This window comes from Carassius carassius, chromosome 19, assembly GCF_963082965.1.
Source record: "Carassius carassius chromosome 19, fCarCar2.1, whole genome shotgun sequence".
NCBI classification, from domain to species: domain Eukaryota; kingdom Metazoa; phylum Chordata; class Actinopteri; order Cypriniformes; family Cyprinidae; genus Carassius; species Carassius carassius.
The window spans coordinates 18,993,652-19,020,979 of record NC_081773.1 but is presented as its reverse complement, the minus strand read 5'-3'; the positions used below and the strand labels follow the sequence as shown (position 1 = coordinate 19,020,979).

Genomic DNA, 27,328 nt, shown 5'->3' with positions numbered 1-27,328 from the left:
GTTTTTGTTTCCTAGACCAAAGACTCATGACTGCCTGCCTTCAGCACAAGGAACGTCTATATCCAATTCATCACACCAAAACAAAATAATAACAGCGACCTGTTGCCGAAAGTTACCCGGCCCCGAAAGAACTTCTACAGATGTGTGCACTAATAACTCATAATACTGAAAGTTTCAATTTGTGCCAATGCGAGAAACCTACCGTTCAGTTCGATTGTTATCCACAGCGGGAAGGACACTGAAAACTTTCCCATTAATTTTTCTTTAGAAATAATTGAGAAGGGTCCATCAAAAGGAGGGAGCAAGCAATGGGTGTGGGGAGGGCAACAGGGTTAGCTTTTAACTTAGCATTTTTATTGACTCTGGGAAAACAAAATAAGGGATCCTTCTAAGAGTGTGCACTCGGCAATAGCCATTCAGGCCTTTGGAGCTCCATTGTAGCACTTTGAAGGGTTTGAAAGGAAACCCCACTGGTGAAAATCCAGTGGAACATCTCCACAACAGAGCACAACTGTTCCCTTCGGCTTGAATGGGAGGGACATAAAAGGGGAGATGGACTTCTGAGGTACAGCCAGAAACAAAGGCAACAAAAGTGCTGATCATGAGGGAAAGACACAACTCGTTGCGGCAGAGGGGCATGGAGAAAAGGAGCCTTAGACAATGGCACTCACGGCCAAGTGACACACGGAAGAACCGAAAAATCTACACAAGATTTGCTTCCCTCCCCACTTCACAAAAAAAAAAAAAAAAAAAAAAACCCAGAAGGAACTGCTGGTCAGCTGAGGGGACAGATTGTTCCAGAGGGGAAAAGGATGAGCGAGAGAAACAATGCCAGACTGACAGCAAAGTATAGCCAGAAAAGTGAAGAAAACAGCAACAATCAGAGAATCTGACAGGAGGAGATGCAAAAAATAGGGGGCTTGTTTAATTTAGGGAAAGACGGGATTATTCAGGAAGAAAGAGACAAAATAAGAGGGAGGAAGTCGATTCTGTCTCTCTAGGCACTTTAAAAGGTGAAGCTCGATCTCTGATGCATTCCCACAGTGCGAGCTCTGTCACAGCGTCACTATTCCTGATGCTCCACTCTGTTCTTTTTTGAGGACTTTTGAAGTGCCTCTTTGTGCATCAACACAATTAGCTTTTAACCCCCGGAGAAACATTCATCCCCACCCACTCACTTATTCAACATGTGGACCACTCTTAAAGAGCTGATCGCCTTCATCTCGTCCTGATAAAAAGGCTCTAGTGACTCCACACATAAATAAATAAGTCTCATCTATAATTATCATGCCCTCCACTAACATTTCCCCTGCTTATTGCCGACACTTTGTTGGAACAGAAAAGACTCTTTTACCAGAACCAGCGTGCATTGTCCATTTTAATGGGTGGCAGGGCTTCATTTACAGTTAAATCGTGTCACCTCCAAGACTGAGAGCATATGAACACAAGCCGGCGAGGAGGAGAGGGGGAAGTGATTTGTTTGACATGTTTTTATAAAATCTCTCCAAACGATGGCCACCTCCTCATCGCACCGGGTCATTTGCATGCTCAAACACACAGCCCAAGTCTGAAAGATTAATGCTGATATGCATACAGAAAGAACAAATTTTGAGATATGCATAACGTGGTTTGAAATGTTCTGCACGTACCTGTCCTTAGAACTTATGATATGCAAATACATCTACTTTATTTGAAACTTGTTAAGAAAAACAAAGTGATAGTTTACCTAAGTGAACATTCTGTCATCATTTACTCACCCTAATGTCAGTCCAAACCTGTATGATTGACTTTCTTCTATGGAAGACAAAACAATATATTATGAATCATGTTTAATCACTAGATTGCAACAGGCCATTTAATACTTGTGATTAGAGTATGTTCAAAAACTACCACCCTCACCTTAGCAAGCATCAGTAAATTGAAAATTAATAAAAGAGTCACTTATGCTTACAGCAAAAATCACAGAGCGGAAAAATCTAAATAAGATCTACCATCTCCCCCCGGCTGTTGATGACAGACAGCATCCCGACTTGCACATTCCCAGTCAAAAGGTCCTGGCGATCGAGGCATGTACTGCACCATGCAACCAGAAGGGGCCTACTTTTAACCCACATCGCTTTCTTTTCCTTTCACTTTAGCTGATTAATGGATCAACGCTGTAATTGATTAGAGGCAAGGTGTGAATTTAACCAGAGTTCAGCAGCAATAATGGTCTCTTGACAATAGCAGTCGGCGTAAAATGTAAAATGATAGCCTGCAGCCTGATGGCCATCAAAGGAGAGCAGCCCACATAAAGAGGCCGGCTATTCTCTAAAGCGCTGAATTTCTTTGGGCTCTTTTCTCTTGGTAATGCTGTCAGTTTAACTGACAGGAACCATTATGGACGGTGCTTGTCAGCTCACCTTCATAAAACAAGCTGTAAAACAGCAAATAACAGGCTTATATAGCTTCATTATCTGAGGCACTCTAAATCACAGTGGAGGCGCTGGATTCTCGTGTGTGTGGGTGCGTGTACCATCCCTTCAGTTCAACCCTCAACTGAGAGGGCAGACAGGGCGTTTTCAGAGAGTAAAAAGAGGGACAGAGAAGTTGAGTGGGTCCAAGCGCTAATAAACCTCATCCTTTTCATCAGCTACAACGATGAGAGAAGCCACTCGCCATGTTAACCAATCATTATCCAACACTTAATTAATTAGTCCACATCCACTCGCCTATAGTTCCAAACCGATGTGATCAGGGGCATCCAATGTTAAGATAAAATGTCCTCACAGTGGGACACAACTTAAGTGGAGAGGAGAAGAACAAGGAGAGAGAGAGAGAGAGAGAGAGAGAGAGAGAGAGAGAGAAAGAGAGAAAGGGAGAGAGAAAACATTGTGTTAAAAGTACTGCCTCTGTGAAATTATTTAAGAGGTAAGGCGACAGAACGGGGTGGTCGAGGCACAGATGGAGACTGCATCTGGGAATAGAAACCTTTTGCCACTGCAGCACGCTTGATGAGCAATCGGTTTTATTTATTTCATGCAAATAGATCCAGGCCTTTCACTAACCTGACAGCAGGGGCTGCGAGGTGTCGGCCTGTTTGAGGCGCTGAGCGTCTCTGACTGCTCGCTGAGGTGCTGCAGGGAAATACTGTGCGATAGGTGAAGGCAAGGCTGTCAATGATATCAGATTTTCCTTACATGATTATCACGGCCAGAAGAATTCAGGACAATGGTATGAATCCCAATATCTATAGACATTTTAAGGGGAAAGACAATATTGCTATCAGTGAAATTCATCTTTAACTCTTTTGGTCAATGAATCACATTTAAAACAGGAGGAGGCAGAGTTTTTTACTAAAATAAAACTAAAATAAAATAACTATATTCAAGTGTGGGTAGACTGTTTGCGCTTTATTTAGCAGATTTAACGGATGTCATCGGCTCCGACATTATTTAATGAGGCAACACATCCTACGTACTATGAGTGTCAACCAGTTACTGATGCTGGATTGCTTACGATATTAATTTATGTGTATCATTAACAATATCAATATTTTATTATTTTGAATAATTATACTTCCCTTCAGTTTGTTTCTCTGTTGGGGGTTCCTGAAAATCTCTTGTGAAGTAATTTAGGAGAATATTGAAAATGTGTTTTGATAAACATGGATCTGGTGTTAAGCAGTTTTTTAGTAGTACAGCTTTGATTGATTCATTACATTGATTGAATCATTCCCTTTTCACAATTACTTCATTCTTTCTTGAGTATTCATTCATTCTTCCTTCCTTCATTGTTATTTTCTTTCATGATTCATTCATTTATTAGCCCTAATATCATAAGGGTAAATTTTTTTAAATTGAGATTTATACATCATCTGAAATCTGAGTACAATATCCTTTCCATTGATGTATGGTTTGTTGGGATAGGACAATATTTGGCTGAGATGCAGCTATTTGAAAATCTGGAAGCTGAGAATGCAAAAAAATCTAAATATCAAGGAAATCACCTTTAAAGTTGTCCAAATTAAGTCCTTAGCAAAGCATATTACTAATATGTGATATATTTCCAGAAGGTAATTTACAAAATATTTTTATGGAAAATTATTTTTACTTCATATCATAATGAATTGTGGCATGAAAGAAAAATAGACAATTTTGACCCATACAATGTATTATTGGCTATTGCTACAACAAATATACCTGTGCTACTTATGACTGGGTTTTGTTCTGCAGGGTCACATATATTAAAACAAAATGACTACTCTGAAATATGATGAATGCAAATAAACTGAGAAAATAGTTGGATGGGTTGAGCCAAATATTAGTAATTCTATTTCACTGACAGTGAGCAGTGAGTGGAGGACAGGGAAAGAGAGAAACAAGAGATCAGTGTGACTGTCTCTTTAAACACGGGGAGGGCTAGAGAGAGACAGTCACAGGTTGAGAGGGCTGTCTGATTAGCATTTGTTTAAAACAGCAGTGCTAAGATTGACGAGTCGCTGCCAGAAGCTCTGCGTGCCTGACACGCTCTATCCTCACTCCCACACACTCAAATGAACTACAAAAGACATAAGATGAACCAAAAATGTTGACATTTTTAATTTTCTCCAGAAAAGACTCACCATCATTGTCTAGGCATTGTACATGGTTGACAGGGTGTTTCTATGTTTTTGCTTAAGATGCTTATTAGGTTGTTTTAAGCTTGCTAGATGATTATTTCCTGGACCACATAAACAATCACACCCTTGGTTTGAAATTGGATACTACATTTGTACATTTGAATTTAAGCTTACTTCACAACTATTAGAAAAGTACATTGTAATATGAATATGGGAAGTATGAATGAAATTGGGATGCCATGATCTGCCATGATGTTGCTGTCATATGACCCACCAACGTCAGTTGTATCACTATTCACAAATCCTCTCCCGTGGCCTCATGGGATAGTAAAGTGTCCATTAAATGCACACTTTGGAATCTCAGCATACATAGTAGGTCATCTGGGTACTTTTTGCCTAATTTGTTTTTTGAATACTATGAATTTTTTGGCATTCTGCTAGCAAGGAAGTGTTCAATTTCAGACAGACTTCTGTCAGTATCTATGATATTACATACTCTAGATATAACTCCGTTCCCTCCTCCAAGGGAAGTCTATTATTTTCATAAATTATGCATAAAAATTTTGGCAAACAATATTCAACCAATATTGTTGCCTGTAAACGATGCTACACTGTTAATCACCATGACCAAAATTTGTAAATGTGTAAATATGCACTTTTTATAAGGCAAAAACATGCTGCTCACTGCTGAAGAACTTTACTAAGGCTGGTTAAATTTATCACCCGAGAATACGATTTAATTTTCGTTATAAAAAATAATTTCGATGCATCACCCATTTTTATTCATTTTATGGTTTACCAAGCTGAGTCCAAGTCCTATAAATAAGTAATAGAACACGTCATCTCAATAAGTGTTTGAAGTACTCATGTCGTCATCACAAAAGCTTCAAGACAAGTTACACTCCAATATGTCCATTGACTAATCCAGAGTGCATTATGAATATGCAGGTGTTTGCATTTAAGAATGCAACCCGCACCCACACACTCTTGCATGCACCCACACACAGGTGGCTAAACAAATCTAACCTATATGCCATGTCAAAGGAAGCAAACACACACACACACACACACAGACTCTCACACACTCACTCACTCAGCCCCAGACAGGCGTTTCTTTGTCATACCTCTACTCTCGACAGGCCCTGCCATCTTCACGCCAAGCTCAACTCTTCTGGCTGCACTCCAAAGCACCTCAAACGCACGCCTCGCTCAGTCCCTCTGCCATATGGACAGATCTGAGCCCTTTGTAGTCATCTCTCTATGGAAGGCCTACCTGACTAAAGCCCAGCGGACTATGACCTGCAGGGATGAGCACGCCGGCGCCAGAGATTGGCTCTTAAACACGGCGTAACACTTGCCATCTGACTGCCGTAACAATCTGGCCAATTCACACACACAAACACACACACACACACACACACACACACACACACCTATATACACCAGACGGACATATTATGACTTCTTCAGAATAGAAACAATAGAAATAGCTAGTTTCTTTAAAAAAAAACATTTCCCCCAATTTTTCAACATATTTTTTTCAACTGAATATATTTTAAAAAATAATGTTATTGAATATATGTTATAGAAAGGTGCCATGAAAGCCCTGACTCGTGAGAAAAATTATTTTCATAATATATAATTGTTTTTATTAATTATTTACTCACCCTATTCTCATTTTCTTTGATAGAATACAGAAGACATTTTAAAGAATGTTCAAGCTGATCTTTTCCATAAAAGAAAGCATATAAAATCTACAGGCTGTTAAGCAGCAATAACAACAAAAAGCTCCAAAAAGTACCACAAATGTAGCCAATGCTACTCATACACCAGAAGATTGCATGTCCTCTACTCGTTTTATGTGAAGCAAAACTTGAAATTGTGTTTCACTATATAGGAGTACACATTTAAACTTTCCATAATTTTTATAAGACTTCAGTGGCATTAAACCTTGATGTGCCAGATTTGGAACATCAATTATGAACAAAAGTGATTTGAGAGAGCTATAGTTCTTACCGCATGGCTTAAAAAGTTTTGAGTTCACTGAAAGGACAAGGGCAGTGTAGATTCCTTTCTATATTTTCTATATTTGTTCCACGAAACATACAAAGTCATACAGTTTTGGAACCACATGAAAGTGAGAAAATGATGACAATTTTTATTTTTGAGAGACTATTCCTTTAACTCTTACATTAAGATGTCAGGATGCTTACGCAATGACTGTGGGGCACAGCCCATAGCAGCGTGTGTGTGTTTGTGTGAGGGAAAGATGGATGGTCTAGCTGCACCACAGGTGGCTGAGGCCCAGCGGAGGGAGGATACGGGTCAGAAAGACTCTGTCTCCAGCTTTGTGGATATGAAGGCAGCCCATGTGTCTCTTTGAACAGAACAACTGAACACAGAACAAATATTGAGAATTCATAGATGGAGAAAGACCCAGGTAAGATCTTCCCAAACCACCCATCTGTCCAGTAGACTGAAGCTGCCATTATGAGCAGTTGCATTTTGTACTTACCCAGAGTCTCAGTCCAAACTGAAATGGCACTGGTATGACCCTGAATTCAGATAGAAGATTAAAAATATAGATTTTTTTGTATATTATAATATTGACATACATTCTGCCCTACAGTATATTCAACATATAAGCAATTAATGATTATTAAACATTTGATGTGCATCATGTTTCAAAGAAAAAAAAATGTTTATGCAAATTGAAATGTAAATAATGCCATTAGAGTTAGGTGTTAATTACTCACTTTATCCACAGAAATCACTTTTTTTCCTCTCAGGTATAAGTATCAGATTCAACATTGGCCTATTTAAAAAGTACTGGATATAAAATAAAATAAGTGGACTTAGCCACCCCTACTGTAGAATTGTTTACTCTAATTCAAATCTATTTAATCCCAAACAGTTCTTCTAAAACTGCCCAACACAAGCCTGATTAGTTAACCTCGCCCTCAAGTGGTAGGACCTGGTACTGCACGTGTTTCCGCAGCACCTCCTGTGTGTGCTTCTGAAAACTTGGGAAATCATGACTGATTTTGGTTAGGTTGATCTAAGAGTGACTGACACATTAAAAAATAAATTATACGTGTTTATGTAAAAGAAAAAGGATACAAATGTGTTGAATCACATTTCTCAGGGCACAAATTACCCTGATAAACTCACACATGCTTGAGTTGGTGGTTAGACACAGAACAAATGAGAGGTGCCTCTTTCACGGGTGTCCCCTTCTCCTCTAAAACACCCTGAACCCAGAAAAGACGCAGAAACGAGCACCGCCATTACTTAACAAAGAGACTTTGACACTCGTGCTGACCCTGGGTCAGTGAAACCTGTCATGAACCGTGTGCATTTACAGCACTATTAGACATTTACACAGGATTCAGACTCTCTCGGGCATGAATGTTTCCACCAGACCTGCACTAATAGCATCTAAACAGCTAATATCAACAGGACGGCCATTCAAATGCGGCATGCATGACTGACGTTTAGCTAGAACTCAGTCTCTAGCCAGATACGGCGTAAATGTGTAAGTGCTACTGGTGACGCATCTTAAAATCATTGGATGAAATGGGGAAAAAAAGCATGAATTATGGCCTTTCTAGTTCGTAATAAAATGTGTTCCTCAGAACATTAATACAAAAATCTCTGGGTAAATAAAGAACACTCTGTTTTTGAGGCTGTTGTGGTCCGTGCATGTATGCGTGTGTGACCCAGAAGCCTATGTGACTGAACCCCCCCCCCCCCACCCACCCACACACACACACACACACACACACACCTCCACCCCCCACTAGCCCCCTCCCTTCCACCCGGTCCAGATCCTTTAATTAATATTGGCTTATACACGATTGCTTCTGACACTACAGGGAGTTTCCTGAAGACCAACCTACTTCTGCTCCACAACACAGTGACCAAATCCACCGAGGCCGCCCACTTCCACTCACACACAAGACCTTGTGAGGACAGTAATTAAAATCCAACCATATTCTAGTTAAGAATTCATTCAAATAACAGGCTCTGGTCCTTGCGGTCCATCTCAAGCAGCTAATATAACAAGGTTCTGTCGTTAGGCTGTTAACGATACTCAGCTCGTTCGGAACAAGTGTAACGCAACAATCCAATAAAAAAACCCTTACAGATCAGACTACTGGGCCTAAATTGTAATCTATAGTGAAAATGCACAGCTGAAAACTTGATTTCCTCTATTATTTAATTATCTGGCTTCCTGTAAAAACCACCTAAATGCTTACACTAGGAGAAGCAAATTCAGATAATCAACATTTATCGCTGCCACATTTTCACCCAGCGGAGAGCAGGAGGAGGAGTGGAGCATGCAAGTTCCAAAACCACGATATAGCACCCAATGTGGGGTTAGAAATCCAGCGTTGCCTTGTTGGGAATCGCTCAGACGGATCTGCGGTCTACACGGTATTCTAAGTATCAGACGGCTCCGGGAACATTCATTATGAGCATTGTCACGTCTCAAAACCGAAGGCTTATTTAAATGCATTTACGATACATAATTTCAGCTCAAAATGCTAAACAGACATGCTGCTGTGCGTTTCTCGAAAGTAAATACCAGGTTTCGTTTAATTGGCGTGACAGTGGAAACATGACTGAAGGCTACGGCTATAATCCAACATTCCAAAACCACTGAATACAGTATTAACATACAGAATCCAACGGAATCTGGAATACAAATGCAAAGCGGAGGGCAGCAGGGAATAAAAAGAGCGAACGTGGAAAGGCAGAGTGGAGGTGGGAGGGAGGAAAGGGCAGTGTGTTTGTTTTCTTGCCTCTGGCTAATGAATTTACTAAACTGCCAGGTGGATGCAAATGGCAGAGCAGGCGCCTCGACTCTGTAGACAGCAAACTTCACAGCATCTGTAGAAACGCCGCAGTAAATCCAGAAGGCCTACATCAATGTGTAAGCAAAGGGGGCGGGGGGGATAAACAACCCTTCATCCTAAGGAGAAAGGCATACAGTTAAACAACTCTTTTAAAGAGACAGATTAGCACTAACACCAAACAGCTGAGTGGAGTGCCCCAGATTTTCTCACTAAATGACAGTCCATCTTTTTCATTCAAAGTCACCAACTCCATTCATACAAAAAATGCTATCTCTCCTTAAAGATCCTCAATGTAGTTTGCTACTTTTTGTTAGTAGTTCACAGCTTCACGAACAACCCTGTCTTTAGAGGATTTCAAAAATAATTGCTGCAGGAAAAAGTTTATATAAATTAGCAACTGCTACTTTTAGTTTAATTAGTTATGCCTTCCTGGCAGTCAGTTCCTACGCTGATAAGCTCAACAAAATTAATTCTCACATCTCGCTGAATAAAATCTGGATAATCAGTATGATGAAGGGAGGGAGGGTGGGAGGTGGTGGTGGAAAGGGAGGAATGGAAGCTGTTGTGCTTGGCCATGGGCCGCATCAAACCACCACCCTTCCTTCCCCGCTCCACCTGGACAACATTTCTGTCACCTGATACACATCAATACGGAGAATACACGTCACGCATTAAAGCAAATACATGAGATGAGAAAGCATGGTGTCTTGGGATGAGATCGCACTATATAAATTAGCATTAGCACAGAGATGATTTTGCACTTGAACTGGAGTCTAGATTTTTCACCTCCAGCTGACATAACCACTAACAGCACGGCTCATGACTCAGAGGAAACTATTTGAAAAGGTTCCATGTGATATTTCAGAAGCTTTCCTGTACAGGCGGCACATCGGTATGCTAATGATGGAAACTTCAGCAGACTGACACCCAGGTCAGGCAGGGTGGCACGAAACGCACACTTTTTTGTATGGATAATGTTGGGATTTTCATAACAGCTCGCCTAAGCGTGGCGTCAAATGATAACACTTATCGTCTTGTTTGAGCTTTGACGGGACTCCAAAAATAGACACTACTGCATAACTCTGCACATTACATACACAAGTCAAACTTAGAAAGCATTCACTGCCAGAGTTAGAGTCAGATTATAGCTGAGCCCTTAGTACTGAGCAACTCTAATGAAGTCCGTCTGCGCCTCCTTAACCAGAGTTAAGGGAGGAGTAGCGAACTGGTTTCAATTTAGACTTGTAAGGGACAGAAGCTTTCCAAAATCCCAGGCCTCCTGACTTCCTTCCGTGGATGTAGAGGAATGCCGTCTGGCTTTATGCACTGCTGTAGGACTACAATAAAGCTAGAGGAAAGGAGGTGAGTCAGGGGCATGCTTTTACCCCTTCTATGCCCCACTTTACCTTTATCTGTGAGAGCTACATAAGCCTGGGAAAAATCAAACCAGGCATTGAGCGGAGTTGAAAAAAATAAAAATAAACAAATAAATAAAATAATTTTAAAAAAAATTCACCCCAGACAAATCTCTTATGATTGATAAACAGATGGCAAGCATATGATTGTGATAATGGTCTAATAAGAATTAATAATAAATGGGTTAATTATGGTAAAATATCATAAAAAAAAAATAATTCAGTTCTAAGTGCAACCCAACTAAAATCTGTAGAGGAAATAAAACTATACAGCTGTTAATAAAAGAAAATAATTAAAATACAAACACATCTTAACAGCAAAAGCTGCATGCTATAGTAAAATTAAAATAAACAAAAAAGTGACCTGCCTAAAAAAAAAAAATGTAAAAAAGCAAAATCTAAAAATCTTGCTCAAAGCAAGACTTCCGTAGCCTGTATCAAATACACAGTGGTTAAAGCAGTTGAACAAGAAGTCCCTTTTCTGACCACGGCTGTATCCTGTATTTTCCAATTATCACCTTTTAAAGGCCAGCTGGGTGCATTCCAAACCATCAGGGGGCAATTCCATTTGCATTGCTCTGAGACAAAGTCATGCTCAAGTACGCTCGTAGTAAAGTTCATTACGAGTGAAGAGACACCATCATTCCTTTCATTATTTTGGGAACAGGTTTCCTCATTTTCTGATCCCGGGTCCATGTTATTGATCCAATCTTTCGCGCTCTCTCAGCTATGACACCAATCAGAATCTGCACAAAATCAGAGCGCACAACGCGAGCCACAGGGAAATACAATTCATTATAGAGGAGAAAATTGTCAGTAAGGATAAACTGGGCAGTTTGTTTTTATCTCCATGTTACTTTTTCCTCTCCCCTTTAGTCTTTATTATCTCCATAATAGTCTGTCTGGTCTGTATCAGCGATTATATTTGTATTTTGTACAATCAAACAGCTTTTCTACCAACTTTTCTTTTTCTGAGTCTTTTACTCTGAGTCATCGGTGTGCTTCGCTATTCCTCCTTAATGCAGCATCATTTATTTTAAAAAATACCCTACATTTTAAACTTTTGATAGACCCCAGTGCATCGGGCCCACAATAAAAATGGTATGCCACATTTAGCCCGACAGCATTGTGGGTATTTTCACGGATTATAGTGCTGTGCCAATGCATGTGGGGCTAAAGACGTTGGGACGGGAGTGTAGCATGGAAAGAAAAGTCAACAGGGACACAAAAACGGCATCAAGATGACTCTAGGTCAACATAATGGCAGATCAAACACAGTGTAACAAGAAAAAGAAGCAAACAATGTGCACCCGTTCTCACTGGTGGAGAAATATCTAAATCAGTAAGCTACTGTGTGAATGGAAGTGGGAGAATGGGGGGGGGGTGAAGTACAAAGGCCCGCGTTGAGCTTTCGCAGTGTCGTGGCCCCTGAGCTGTCCAGGCTCAGCAAAGGGGGCGAGGTGTGAAGGAGGAGGGAGACGAAGGCCTCTTGGGACACGCACCCACCTCCACACCAGCAGTCCCTTAATGTGCTGTGTCTAATGTGCCTATTTAGGTTTTGGGGTGCAACAGTGCACAGACTCAGGTTTTGGGCGGCCTCGGGCAAGGAGCATGGCTATCACCTATCCCAACAGCTGGGGCCCAGGAGGGTAAACAAAAGCCTGTAGGAAGTAGAGCATGGCTGCGGCTGGGTCTAAAAGGCATGGCGATGTGTCTGAGAGATGTTTACCGTGGCCTGACTACCAGCAGCACAGGATGGAAATCACACAACTTGGAAAACACACAAAAAAAAAAGAAAACCAGGAACTCAACAGAATCAAAAAGACACACCGCAACAGGTTTTCCCAGTAATTGTGAATACAAACAGTATGGTCCAAACACAAGAAAGACCCCCAAATGTTATTTTGTTCCATTTCATATTTAGTGTCCAGTTGCCTTAATTTGCAATCTTGTGATGGGCTCATTGTCAAATGGACAGATCAAAGCCGTGCCAACTGGACTAAGGGGTGTTTGTGGGGACAAGCCAGCACCGGAATTAAAGGGAAAAGGCCTCAAAAGGCTGTTCCTCTAAAGGCTTTGGTGCCATTCCCAGGTTGTCACTTTCAAATGACCTGGTCTGTAATTCACACGTCTTCATAATCACGGCCCTTCGTGTCAACTGAATACAAATTGATGCGGATCAGACAAATGTAAGGGCTTTGCTTTTTTAAAAGGCCGGCCATGCCACCACCAATTTCAGCCTATCTGTTTGTTGGGCCGCTCGGGAAGGTTAAACCGTTTAGAGGACCTTTTCATCTAAACAAACTGTTCCCCTCAAACCTTTCAGACACGAGCATAGAAAAAAAATATGCCATGGGCAAATTCACAAGGCTGCATTTCTTTGTTCGGAAGTAACTACAAACAAAGAGATTGTGTCATCATTTCTTAGCTACCGATAAACCAAACAATACCAGTCACAAATGTTTTTTTCCTCCGGTAAAATGAGTATTCCAAGCACAGCAAAAAAGCCACAGATGTACTGAGACACCCTCACCTGTTAGTGCATTTAGCAGCTGGGGCAGATTCTGATAAAGAACGCTCTTCTGGGGACATTTACAAAGGCGTTAAAATAATTCACTTTGTGCTCTCACGGAAGCAAAATCAGAGAATAATTAGCCTAGTTGTTTGTTGGCACATCAGCTATTAAGTGATAATTAGTTCAGAAGCTAAGTGTTTGAAGAGGCCTGACTGATCTATGTACTAGTCCCAAATGAACCTCTGTTTCGCGTAACAAGTAAACCATCACTTAGACATGCATCTCTCAAGTCACCAATAGATTTAAATATTTTTGACCCAAAGCCCACCATTGAAGAGGTGAAGAAATTAAAGGATTTTGAACAGAATGTACTACCCAAAACAGTACATTTTGGATTCTTTTTTTTTTTTTCCAGAAAACCTTTGTAGACTCCTTTCCTAACTCATGATTTACAGTGATGACTAACTGCAAAAATGGGCTATGCAACATATGGATCACATAAGGGGTGCCACAAATCACATACGGGTGTTAATTTATGGATATATTATGTGGCATCCACAATAATCCCCAAATATATGACAGATATCTATACCTCCATCAATGACAACATTAAAAAGTGTTAAATACTAATATATATATATATATATAGTATTTTTACAGAGAACCTACATAGATTCCTTTCCCACTGTTACATGATTACAGAGTGAATAAATAGTGGAAAAATAGTCTGGTTCACCAAATTTAAACTTTCACCTCATACTACCCCTAAAAATAGGTTGTTGTGTGCTTGTATGATGTAAACACGCATAATTTGAGTCTAACAATTGCAACAATTAAAACTTCCTGCATCACACCACTGTCCCAGAAATAGGTTTGCATAAAGAACAGCATTTCATAAAAAAACAAAGCAAAGACACTTAACTACAGTGTACAGAGTACTACTTAGAAAGCTTTTAGTGCACAACACTATTACATTCCCATTGACAACCTGTTTGTCTTTTAAGGTCACTTCTTTAACACCTTAAATGCATGAGGCTTCCCTGCTATTTAAAGGAAAGTATTACATGATAACACAGTTCAGAAAAAGTGCACCCAAGAGTTGTTGTCCTCTTCCCAACCCATGCCACCGAACGGTCAGGGAAAAGATTAAACAGACAGACAAGGTCTGGAGGAAAAAAACACAGCTTATACGTCACGGTCACACCTCATCCCAGGGGTCAGCCTCAGGCCAGAGCGTGCTACAGTGCTACACGCGATACTGTATCGCAGCTTTCTCAGCACCTTAACAACACGATGATCCCGTGATTAAGACTGACATGAGCTAAGCCCTGCCTGACACAGTCATCGTGCAGTTACCATGACACCTCAGCGCTGACACCAGCTGCGTGCAACGGGAAACAGGTTCCAGTCGCTTTAGCAATGTAAACATGCGGTCACAACTAAACGAGATGCAGTCGTTTAGATTCATGTAAATTGTGGTTCAATCAGAATGACATGCAAGAATAACCAGTTATCAGTGGAAATGAAGACTTATTCTGGTTCAAGCTTAATCATCAGCATTTATGGCATAATGCTATAAAAGAAAAAAATGTATATTATTTACTTTGTCACCATGACAACACAACTGCCATAAACTCTAAAACAATTGTAAAAATGATTTACACAGCTTTTCAAATAACTCAAGTTTTAATAAAATAATGTTCTTGTTTTTTAGTTTTCCAAAGATTGGCAACGTGACCTCTATTTTCGTTACATGTTGCAATTAAATTTAATCAACAATTGTGCTTTCGATTAATGCACAAATCACAATCACCAATCCTGTTGATTGAGCTTGACTTGTATCAAACCCTGAATATTCCTTTAAGGATATGAGTAGGCCCCTGGTTTTAAACCCCCGAATTTACAGCCGATGCTGACCTCCTGTATTCTTGTAAATAAGTGACGTTGCTTTAACAGTGCCCAGATTCAGCCATGGGAAAAGGTTTCCAGCCTCATCAGTCCTTCTTATAACAAAAGGACCACATTTCACTGCACCTCTATGAACAAAGAGATTTGGTCGGTTCCCAATAAGGAACTAAACTGCAGAGAATGGGACACTACCTTCACAAGTGACCCTGAAACTTAGGGTAAACCTTGTGGCATCTCAACAAAGCTACACTGCACCTTTTCACGTAAGAAAAGTGCAGGCAGCTTTTGACAGTTGCTCCCAGTTTCAAAAAAAAGAAAAAGTGCCATCATAAAGCGAGGTCTAGGAAACAGGATAAGCACTCCAGCCAAGACTATAAAACGCTCACTGGGAACTTGAAAGCTGCGCAGGCAAAGTTGAGGGCTGCCATCTGGAAACAATAAACAAACAAAAACTAACCAAACAAATATTGCGTGTACTCAGGAGGCACTAACTGTAACCGAACCGAAGGCAGCTGAGCCTTAAGGGGGTCAGTGATGCAGACAGACACATCCTACGAGCACAGATTTTTCTCTGGAGTGTGATGAGGTGTGGGGGGGGGGGGGTCTTTGGCTCGGTCCAGTTCCTGTTTGTGGCAGAATCTTGGCCTTGTTCTAATGAGCTGCAGCACTAGCAGGGCAGTGTCTGCCCTTATTCCCAGTGATGTGAACAGGCGCCCATCTCGCTCCCCATTAAGAGGCGTAAGTAAACGGTCTCACTTGCCTGCGTGCTCCCACCTCCAAAGGCCGTACCAGTTCACCCCTTTGGAAATGGGACAGGATGCATTGAACGAGATTTTCAGGAGCAGGCGTTCGACACAGAGAGCATCCGGAAAGGCAGGAGGGGTCACAGTGGAGTAAACTCTATTTATTAAATAATCAAAAACCTTTCGGAGTACAAAGATCTTTTTCAAGCCCTAGGTATCTCTTATTATGTTTGGCTTATCATGCAAAAGTCTATTAGCCAATTAGTTACTATAGTTGAATAGTTAAAATAAGAATAAATCTAATAAGCTTCTTTAGGATGATCATTGGAGTAGTTTCATTCATAGTGTGTGCGTGTATATATATATATATATATATATAAAGTATTATAGATGCATTTTTGATTGATTCATTAACATCTTTATTTTGCATGCTGTTCTTCATCTTTAAAAGTTGTATTTTTTTAAATTCCCTCTAAAAACATGCAGCTACACATTTTCAGCTATTTCATCACATATTTATGTATTGATTATGTATATTATTATTTATGTATATGATGTATGTATATGATGTATATGAATTTTTTTTTTTTTGGTGTGCTGCTATTCACAAGATGCAGTTAAAAAAAGAAGTCAAATTTAAAAAAAAATGGGCCTTTAAGACCCATTCTGTTGCCCCTTAAAAAAGTGATTCCAATGTGGTTAATTATACAGGGTTTCCTTCCAACAGGTAAACAAGCTTTTTAGGCAACCTGCTGACTACTCGATTTTAAAGATAAACAATTTTGCAGATTAATAGCTGTTACAAATCCTCTTTGCTGAATACAAGAGTGTGAGGTACATAGTTGTTGACATTGGGACAAACTACTTTCTAGCCTAAAGGTGAAACTAAAAGACACAAAAAGCAAAGAAGCAATAAGAAAGAGGAAGTAAGCCGTAATCATTGCAGGGGTGATATCCACAATTAGTAGGTTTTTTCAGGTTCAATGTGCTCCTAACACATGTCTGCTGAAAGCAGAGAAATCTGATTAACTCCCTCCAAATCCCACAGACGTGTGAATACCTGAAAAAAAAAATCAAGTTCAGCCAAACCTTGAAAATCAAACTGGAGAGACAGTATTGCATTCATAGCAAAAAAAAAAATAAAACCCTACTGAAACTGGCATGAGTACTTCTATTTAAAAAGCATTTTAGAATTTGCAACTTTTTTCTTTTAGTACTTTTTCTTTCTAAAATAATATCATGGCATATTTAATAAATAGGGGTGTACTATAATAAAAATATCTCTGCTTTTTTTTAATTAGACAATTTGTAAGGTTGAATTTTGTCTATATGTGTTTTTTTAAATACACATTCCGGCAGAATAGCATTTCTGTGAATCTGACAACAGCTGTGCTACTTTCATATGATGAAACGGTGTTAAAAGAGATGATTCCCTGAAGAAAAAAAAAAAGAGAAATTCACAGGCAGGAGCTTTGTTCTCCACAAAACACAAATCCAGGGCATTAAAGGCCTATTATGAAAAGAGAAGTCCAATAACCTAAATTTGACATTTAACAGTTACTATAAAATTAACATTGACTCACTTATTCAAATCCATAAACATACTCTCAAAGCAACATGAGCCAAATGCTCAATTTGGGATTACAATAGTTCATCCAACGCAGTGGGAAAAGAGCCTTAAACCAATATGAAAATTACAAAAGCATTTATAGAAACTACAACCGGTGTTTTAAAAGTCCAAAGCACTTTGAAACACTGTGAGAGTATATGGCTTGCCCGGGTTGTAAAAAAGCTACAGACATTATTCTAATATTAGAGCCATATAAGAACGGACAAGCAGGCAATATTCAGGATCACCAGCGCCACCTATCTTCCAAACACAGCTGAACGCAGATCTCCAACCTCCTGCTGCGTAGCCGGAACCACGACGTGCTCATTTCCAAAGCTAATGAGAAACGGTGGAACGTTGACTGGCTTGGTGGAGCCTCACAGACACGGAGAGAAGGAGCCCAGCCCAACCTCAGGGCTCCTATCTCCCCATTTCCATGTGCTGCACCATGGGAAATCTGCTCCTATTATTATTTCTCCTCTTATTGCTTGTGTTCTTTTAATATTTCATTCAGTCATTAAAAAGGGATGGATATGATTTCATTGCACGCTTCATCGCCAGAGACTAATTTCACTGTAAGTGCTGTTTGCTCTGGCTTTTAAATTAGAACTTAAGTTCTACATAAAATTAGCAGCCTCTAGTGATTTAAGAGGTGGAGAGACAGTATTTAGGGAGGTTGGCATATGTCACCCACATGCACTTATTCAAATATATAACGTATGTACTGAAAAAAAAAGAAAATAAAAATTGTGGTTGGATGGTTGTACACTTTACCGGATCAAATTTGAGTATAACTCAATAATAATATGAGTATAACTCTCAAAATAAATAGCAAATAAAATAAGCAATATTAAATAAAAGCCATAAAATAAATAACCGTGCAGCACACCTATACGTTTTCTTTTATTAATAGATTATCTTATATTATTATAATTTTATAATTTTTTTTTTATTGTAATAATTTCAATAATTATTTTAATGCTATTTTAATGCTGTATTTCTAATAATCTCTAATAATAATGCAATAAAATGCAATAACTTATATTTCATTTATGTTTATATAAAATAATGTATCCAACAATAAATATATACTGAGAAACAAAAACAAGTAAGGAATAAAACTGTATTCTTGTCTATAAAATGGTAAGTTGAAACTTTTCATTGACTTGCAGGCCCTGGGGTGTGACCAAAGGGCAATAATCAAACGTTGCAAACACTGACACCATGGGGACAGAGAGAGAACTGCTGCCACAAACCTGAGCATGGAAATCACTATAAATATTCATTCAGCTGCCTGCTGTAAACTCAGCAACAAAGTTAATAATTATGATGTATAAGACAGAAAATGCGTGTTGATTTCGGTTGATCTTGGCACAGCGTGGCCTTCCCAGTCCAGGTGTCTCTCCAGAGCTCTTCCTGGAGTATGATGAACTAAGCGTGGCAGACACTGTGGCAGGAGATCATACAAGCCAATGCACAAACCCCACACTGCAGCCAGTTCACCTGCAAGCAGTGACTCAGTGGTTTCTCTGTAAACATTTTCTCAGAACTGGTCCGTTCTGTTTAGTCACACACACAACAAAGCGTGTTTATCAAAAACAGCCGCCCGATGTAACACCTTATTGTTTCGTTGTAAACGTTACACTAATCATGCTCTGTGTAGTAGTTTTAAAAGAGAGAAAATACAAAACATTCAGAAATTAAGGTACAGTACCTTTTAAAAGGTAATATAATACGTACAATTTAGGTACTAAACTTTAAGGGTAAATAAGTACAAAAATTCACTTTCTAAAAAAAAAAAAAAAAAAGTATAATAATATAATTATTAATTATGTATCTAAAAGTAAAAAAAAAGGCCATCATAATTTTGTGCCACTCTCACGTTCAAACTCGTGTGAATCAAAGGCAAAGTTTCAACATCCCATCGCTGTTATGTCTGAAAACAGCGAATATTCCCAAAACTGTTCATTTAATCCGAGCACAAGCTCGATCGGTGAACCGCACGAGTCCAGGGGTCTGGCTCTAGAACAAGATTCTATTGTTACATTGTTCACACATTCCTGAAAGGCCATGTTTATACAGATGCGAGCCCATGGCCTATCTGAGGAGCCGCTCTCTGGCCGAGACCCTCCGTTGATCAAAGCTTTTAATGCAAGAGCAGAGGCACTTGTTTGGGTCGGTGGGGACTCAGAGCACAAATCTCCATCTGTTGGCCGTATGGACCTTCTCAGTTACCTCCGGGAGAAGAACGCGTCGAACTGCCATCCCTCTAACATTCAGTTTACTCAGCTGGCTCCCAATCCTGTTACCTCCCCTTTGTTTTTCCCCCAGAACATGTGTTAAGTTAATGCTCTGTAACAAATTTCAAAGGCCCGATTTAAGGGGGTCAACAACAGGTAATAGACCGATATATTGACGTACTGATCTGAAATGTGAGAGCAAGATGAGCGCAAAAATGATATCTGTTTTTTTTTTGTTACATAAAGAGCAAAGACATATAAACACAACCTTAAACACACTTTATGAGGGAGCGGCATTGAATCCAGCTTATTTCACACTAAAACAACCTCAGGCTTGCTTTGATCACACTGGGTCCGCCGGCTAACTCATATTTTGGTTACACGGTTCAAGCCGTATTCTATAAGGTGGTTGGTTACAGTGAGGCTCGGGTTTTGTATCGTAATTGGATTAAGGCCACACACCTCTGCTCCTGTTACCGGCACCAATCAATGTGGAAATGAGTTGTCAACACATCACTATTTACTCAGTACTCATTTATTTTTCTATGGGATGCCAAAGGCTGCACCTACACTAAAAGGCACCAGATGAGGGGAGATTGGCGGCTTTGAACATTTAAAATGATCTGTCCTGTCCTGTTGACTTTGTTCGGAAAAGTCACAGTCCTTCCACACACACACACAAGGAATATTAGAACAGGAAAAAACAACAACCGTAATTTATCCCTTTCATGCACTGCCGGTGCAGTTTATATAAAAATTTAAACACGGACTGTATATTTGATTCAGTAGTTTGAATCAACTTGATGGCAACGGGCACAGTGGGGTATTTTGGGGCACTCATTTAGCATTTAAAAACAAGGTTCATCGTTAACATACAAGATGGGCAAATATAAGCAAAAACCCATCAGGACCAGATCCCAAAAAGAAGTTAATTAAAATGTTTCACAAATGAAGGCATAAAGAACCCCAACTTTGATTTATGCCAACAAACCCCTCTAAAATTGCTTTCCATTGCTTCCAGGTATTCGAGGGCATTTGCACAGTTGCTCTTAATCGAAAAAGTTATAGTAGCACATTACACTTCATGGTTTTATAACCAGTACTATAAAGTCTTGGCAGGCCTTGAAAGGGGAAGCTGCCCATTAACATATAGGGTCCAAGCCCGGGAAGTGTAATTGACAAGCTCTAGGCTACTTTCATCACTTGTTCGAGTTCATAGCGTCAATCCATGTTTCCTCTGGGATGCTGTTGCATCTTTGACATGAGGGTGTTTGTGACATATCCCAGTCTGCTTCCAAGCCAGTGGCTCTCGGCTCTCCATAAAACACACACACACACACACAAACTGCTCGCGGGTCTCGGAATTGGGTCCAGCCCGTGCAGTTAGCCATGTGTTCAAATTTCTTTCCAAGCCACCTCAGTTTGCTCTATAGCTTTTGTGGCAGGAGAGAAAAAAAAAGAAACACACATCAGCTCAAAAAGTTATTAAAAAAATGGAAAGCTGATGATAATCCAGGTTCTCTATACATGCGCCCGGGCAAACTAATTTAACAGTGAATGTGTGAGAAGCGTGTTCCTTTATAGAAGCTGAACAAATGGATTTGTCTTCAAGGGATAACAAACATGAACTGCTGGTTTAATTAACAGAGTTAAACACATCCTCCTGGACGACCTCAGGCACCGAAGCTGTCATTAGACGCACTGCATATTCACATACTAACTGCAAATATGACAAACCCTGGCGTGACAGTCACAGTTCACACTGTACATTAGCTGGCCCATCAGTAGAGCGCCTCTGGAAATTCATCTGCTATGAATTACAGCCACCTGGCACCATGTCCTGATGACCAATGCCCAATATGGACAGATTACTGGGACCTTAAAACCATGCCTTCTTTGTAATTGACATTTAAACCGTTTGAAGTCCCTCATTAAAGTCTCTCAAGAGGAATTAGACACAGATGTAGCATGTAGAAGTACAGTACTAATTTGCTTAAGCGATTTTGAGGGGTTGTTTGAAATACCTCTGGAAAAGACTACATTGTTGAATTCTTGAGGATTCAAAACTTAATGTAATTTAATAATCATTCATTCATGTCTGAAGGACATAGATGTTTAAAATTGGAAAATGTTGCACACACACCATCAAAATAAAATGTAAACCAAGTCTTAAGAGAATCACTAAACCATTTATTTATTTATTTATTAAGATTGGTCAAGTAAAATTTGTGACTTTACTGAAAATGCTGTCTTACAAACAAAGATCAATAAATGTATTAATCCATAATAATTATAAAATAATAATAAAAGAAAATACATGCTGTGGCTGCCCACTCTTACTAAACTTTACAATAAAGACAATTCCAAGAATTCTGTAAATAGAACAGATATATTCTAAATGAATATAAAAACCGTAGATTCATTCAGTATTATATTAAGAATCATTTAAGCTCAAAACTAAATTTTATTTGCTTTGGAAACTATTCAAAGCATCCATTCATATAAAATTCATAATTTAATTCAGTATTATTTAATTATTATTACTCCAATCAAATTAATCCAATATAAATATAAATGTATATATAAAAGAGAGTGCTGTGAAATATCACACGCATCTTTATATCTTTATACATGTACACATACAGTACCATTGAAATGTTTGGGATCAGCGAGATATTTTGTAAAGTTTTTGAAAGAAGTCTCATTCTTACCAAGGTTGCATTTATTTAATAATAATAATAATAATAATAATAATATAATATATATATTCTTGTAATGTATTATTTATTATGTAATTTATTCCTGTGATGGCTAAGCTGAATTGATCATTATCATCAATATTTTGTACCCAGGATTCTTCCAAATTTTAAATTGAAATTTTAAAAGAAAATTTATTCAAAATAATGAATATAATATGAATTTCTTTATAAAATAAAAAATAAACATACTGACCCAACATATACACACACATATATATATATATACATACATATATATATATATATATATATATATATATATATATATATATATATATATATATATATAGACTACTAAGTAAGGGCTGGATTTATTTATTTTATTTTGAAAGACTACAGTGAAGCAATTATTATTATTATTATTATTTTTTTTTTTTTTTTTTAGTCAACCTATTTTGCTGGCAAACAACCGACAGGTGTATCTGTACACCAAACGCTCCTTGACATCTTACTGAATAACATACACATACAGGATACGTAATAGTTTTAGCTCAAAACATTATTTAATTCGCTTTGGATACTATCCAAACATCCATTCTGCATCTGACTAACGTTAGGCAACAGGACTCAGGTTTGACCAATGGTTGTGGACATCAAACTTCAGCTTTCTTGTTCAATCTTTTGACATCTCTGGTAAGAAATATCAACAAACGAGACGTATGGAGGACTACAGACTTCGGTTACACAAGCGTTTTGTGACACAGACAACATAAATAAACAGACAACCAAACTGTTATTGTTCTAAAGCAAAGCATAGAAACATGTCAATGTCACACTCATAAAATAAGAGTTTGGTCAAATTCTCCCTTAATTCTCTAGGTTTGGTTTTATGGGACGTCCTTATACTACAAATGCACTTAAAAAACGACCAGTGTCATTAATACATGATGTATAATGTAAAGAGGAGAGAAATCTCTAGTAGCTTCAAACTTACAACACAGGCTCTCTTCTGTAAGCACGTCCTATGCGCAGCGCCATGTCTTCCGCTTCCTCACATGAGATGCTCCTATTGGCTGCCAGCGTCACTATGTGTAAAAGTAAAGACATTTGATTGGCCAGAGGAAAATTAAGTGTCCACGAAGAATCGCCTCTTTCTAATTTAAAGTCGCATGCAAGTGCATTTGTTCTGGTGTAAGAAATATTACTACTACTACTACTGCTACTACTACTAATAACTCTACAACTGATTAATAATTCCTCAGCCTTTTCATCTTTTAATGTGGACTATATTATCATACCTAGTATAGCCTATTTAAATGTTTGGGGGCTATGTTCAGGAAATACCGCATTACTTCTTATTTCTGCAGTATGTAGTATAGATATTGTGCACATTTTTGGACATAAAATACCTATGACCTACATTTAATACAACTAAAAGACACTTTGTGGAATTGTACCCCACAATACAATGCACTAAACTTGACCTTCCATTACAGTGTGGAAGTAAATTCAGCCTTGGATTTTAAAATACTTTTGACTCATTATTTAAACTCACTGTGTTACAACATTTTATTCACATAAAACTGGATCAACTGGATGAAATTATTATTTTTATTCCCATAATGACATAAGAATTCTTCTTACTGAATTATAATAATGAGATCAACAATGTTTGAAACATTTATAGTTACATTATACATACTAATCCAACAACATTTTTTTTTTTTTACTTGATACATAAAGTGTACAGCGAGCTAGTAAGCCAGTACTCCATTCCAAGCATAGCCTCAGTTTGGTGATGATCCTGGTTGTCATGTCTATGTGCTGACGTGCACGACACCATCACTGGAGTGCACTCCAGGAACCGGCGCACAGCGGTGGTGAATTACTACTACTACCATCAGCCAGGTCCATGCATGGCAAACAAATGACATGCAATATTTGCCATGATTAAGTCAGCAGGGGACTCTGAGGAAATGTCAGGTTTCAAAAACCCTTTCTTTGGCTATGCGATGGTTGTGCACAGTATTGCTTGAAGGAGAGGAACTCTGTAAGAGCCACCAAAAAAAAAGAAAAAAGAAAAACAAATTATTTCCTGAAACGACTTCACCTACTACGACACATTCATTTTCATTAGAATACCAAATAAGTGAGCAAACCATGTCACACTAGATTACATAAATTGTTTTGGAAAATTAAAACTATATTTGGAAAAAAAAATTGTCTGTTAAAATTCTATCTAAAATCATTTTTTTTATGTCAGAAGATATATCTCTCATATTAGGGCATTCAGTGCCAACATGAGGTATGAAATAAATTGCAGTAGAGAAATGCAGTCTATGTTTTAATATATATACTGCATATATACAAAACTAAACTAAGACTGCATGGCCTGCAACAATATCACAACATAACAGGTGTAGAATGGGAACTCAAATTTAACATATTGCATATAGTTTGAAAATTCATTCATGGGTTACTTGGAAACTCCCTTTTTCTTGCTCAATGCCTTTCATCAACCTCAATTGTCATCTGTTAATCCAGTTTTGATAGCATTTGGCACACTTTCTTTGGATCACAGCAAGATCCACGACTTCTATTCTGGTCTCCCCATTGGAACCACAGAGCCCCCAAAAGAAGCCAGAGTTCGGTCGTCCCAAAAAAAGGGGGCCTGTGTGCCGTCTGATGAAAGTCGCTCAGATACACACAACAAATCATAATCGGACCATTTCACTCTTGATACCAAAACAGATACAGCACCAGCATTATTTAATGGCAGTGTAAATCAAGGGAAGTGTTTAATGGCTATTGAAAGAAGCTGAATGTTATGAACTGCTGTTAGAATATATAGAATACATACAGGAGCTCTTTACTGTCTTTGTTCTCTTTGGTGGTGCAAATGGACAATGAATCAGCAGGGTTTGGTGTCTTGGATGTCTGGTTCATTGAAAATCTTGAAATAGTGCCAACCCTGAAGCGGGAGATTAAAGAACAAAAATGGATGGCAAAATGTATGGATGAAAAGTCATAATCTATCTCTGGAATTTCATGTAAAAAAAAAAAAAAAAAAAAAAAAAAACATTATCTGTATTTGCATTAAATTTCATATTATATTGTGAATTTTGGTCTCTATGATTTAATAATATTACCTGCAATTGTATTTAATTGATACCAGTTCTGTATTTCATCTCTGGAGTCTTTGAAGACACAAAAATACGTAAATAATATACAGTACATCAAACAAAAACAAGAAAAAAGAAATCCTTGATACATGATAAATATTGTTTTTGAATATGTCTTTTATAGAGTCTGTGTTAATAAATGCAAATCACAAAGATTCCTTACGAGTGCCATCAATGCTTTCCCAGTGTTGGCAACGTTCACCTAGGGGTACATCCCATCACAGAAATGTCACTGGATTTGGTATGAAACCATGACATTTAGACCTAAGATATCCATTGTGATTTTCACCAATTTTTTATTTATTTATTAATTTTTTTTTTATAATTTTCTCAGAGACACATGTAAGTTAATGCTAAAATAATAATAATAATAATAATAATAATAATAATAATAATAATAATGCATATGAATAAATGAAACATTCTGTCATTCATAACAAAAAGAAAAGAAAAGAAAAGAAAGAAAAGACATGTAATTAATATATCCTGTGTTCAGATGCAAAAGCCTCTAAGTGCTGTTTGAAATGTTCTTCTAAAATGAGCATTTTTCCAAGGGTCCTATGTGGTTCAGTTATTTTACATTAAGGGCAATTAATATTTTCTTTTCTTTGCCAATAAAGTGAAATAACTGAAAACAATCACAGGAGCCTGAGAACAATGCTCTCTCTCTCTCTCTCTCTCTCTCTCTCTCTTTATATATATTATATATATATATAAAGTATGTCCAAATTTAGACCGATAATAACATTTAAAAGAAATAAAGGATTTTAAAAAGATGCACAAGATTAACATGAAGATGTTATTTAATGTAATAATAAAAAAAAGAACACAAAATAACAAACAAAACTGACAGTAGCAATAGAGTGGCACTAGAGTGGTTTCCTCACACTGCTGTGTTTTTACAGGCAAGCAACTGCAAAGCTGAGTTTCAAAGTTATTAATCTGGAATTTACCTTTTTTGCTTTTTGCGGTTTGGGGGTTCTAAAAACTGTCAAAACAGTGCTGCTCTATGCTGTGGTGAAGACCTAACTCAAGACAGCAGCAATTTGTGACATTATCACTGTTCATTTATAATGAAGAGCCCAACCCAAATTTAAAGCAGGGCAACATGTCACAAACAACCCATGTCACGGACACAACACCTACAACCTGTAAAACCACAATGCCGAGACTATTTATTCGTTGCCTTCTCACATCAGTAGTAATCTCAGTTTTGGTGGCGCTAGCAGAGGCTGAATTCCGTCATTGCTAAACCACGTTCTTCCGCAACTCACATTAAGTATTACAAATGATATCATGGCAATTTGTCACGCTCCTCAGTTCAGTGATGTTTTACCGACTCATTTACTATGATACCTTGTTACGGATCCAGCTGCGAATCAGAGACTTGTCATGGGGCTTGGGGCAGACCCCCCTCTGTGGCTACCCAATGACCTGGAAGGCAATAGGGGATGCCAGTGCCTAGAGCATGTGCTGCACTGACAGAGCAGCAGGGCTCTGTCAAAAGGCCTCCCATACAAACTTTCCAGATCACTCTGTTTTTAACAGATGAGTAAGC

The 27,328-nt window shown here is 38.4% G+C and overlaps 1 protein-coding gene across 4 annotated transcripts in view; it reads right to left on the bottom strand.

The window, feature by feature from the left end:
* Positions 1-23,680, bottom strand: part of LOC132095298 (citramalyl-CoA lyase, mitochondrial-like) — a 64,266-nt gene extending 40,586 nt beyond the window's left edge. For 3 of the 4 annotated variants that reach the window (XM_059500148.1, XM_059500151.1, XM_059500149.1), the window contains exon 1: positions 23,583-23,680. In XM_059500148.1, the coding sequence (XP_059356131.1) occupies positions 23,583-23,626 (44 nt within the window). In that variant the 5' untranslated portion in view covers positions 23,627-23,680. Of the gene's footprint in view, positions 1-5,724; positions 5,872-23,582 lie in introns of those variants that run through there. The other variant, XM_059500150.1, reaches the window with a different exon arrangement.
* Between the last annotated feature and the right edge of the window lie 3,648 nt (positions 23,681-27,328).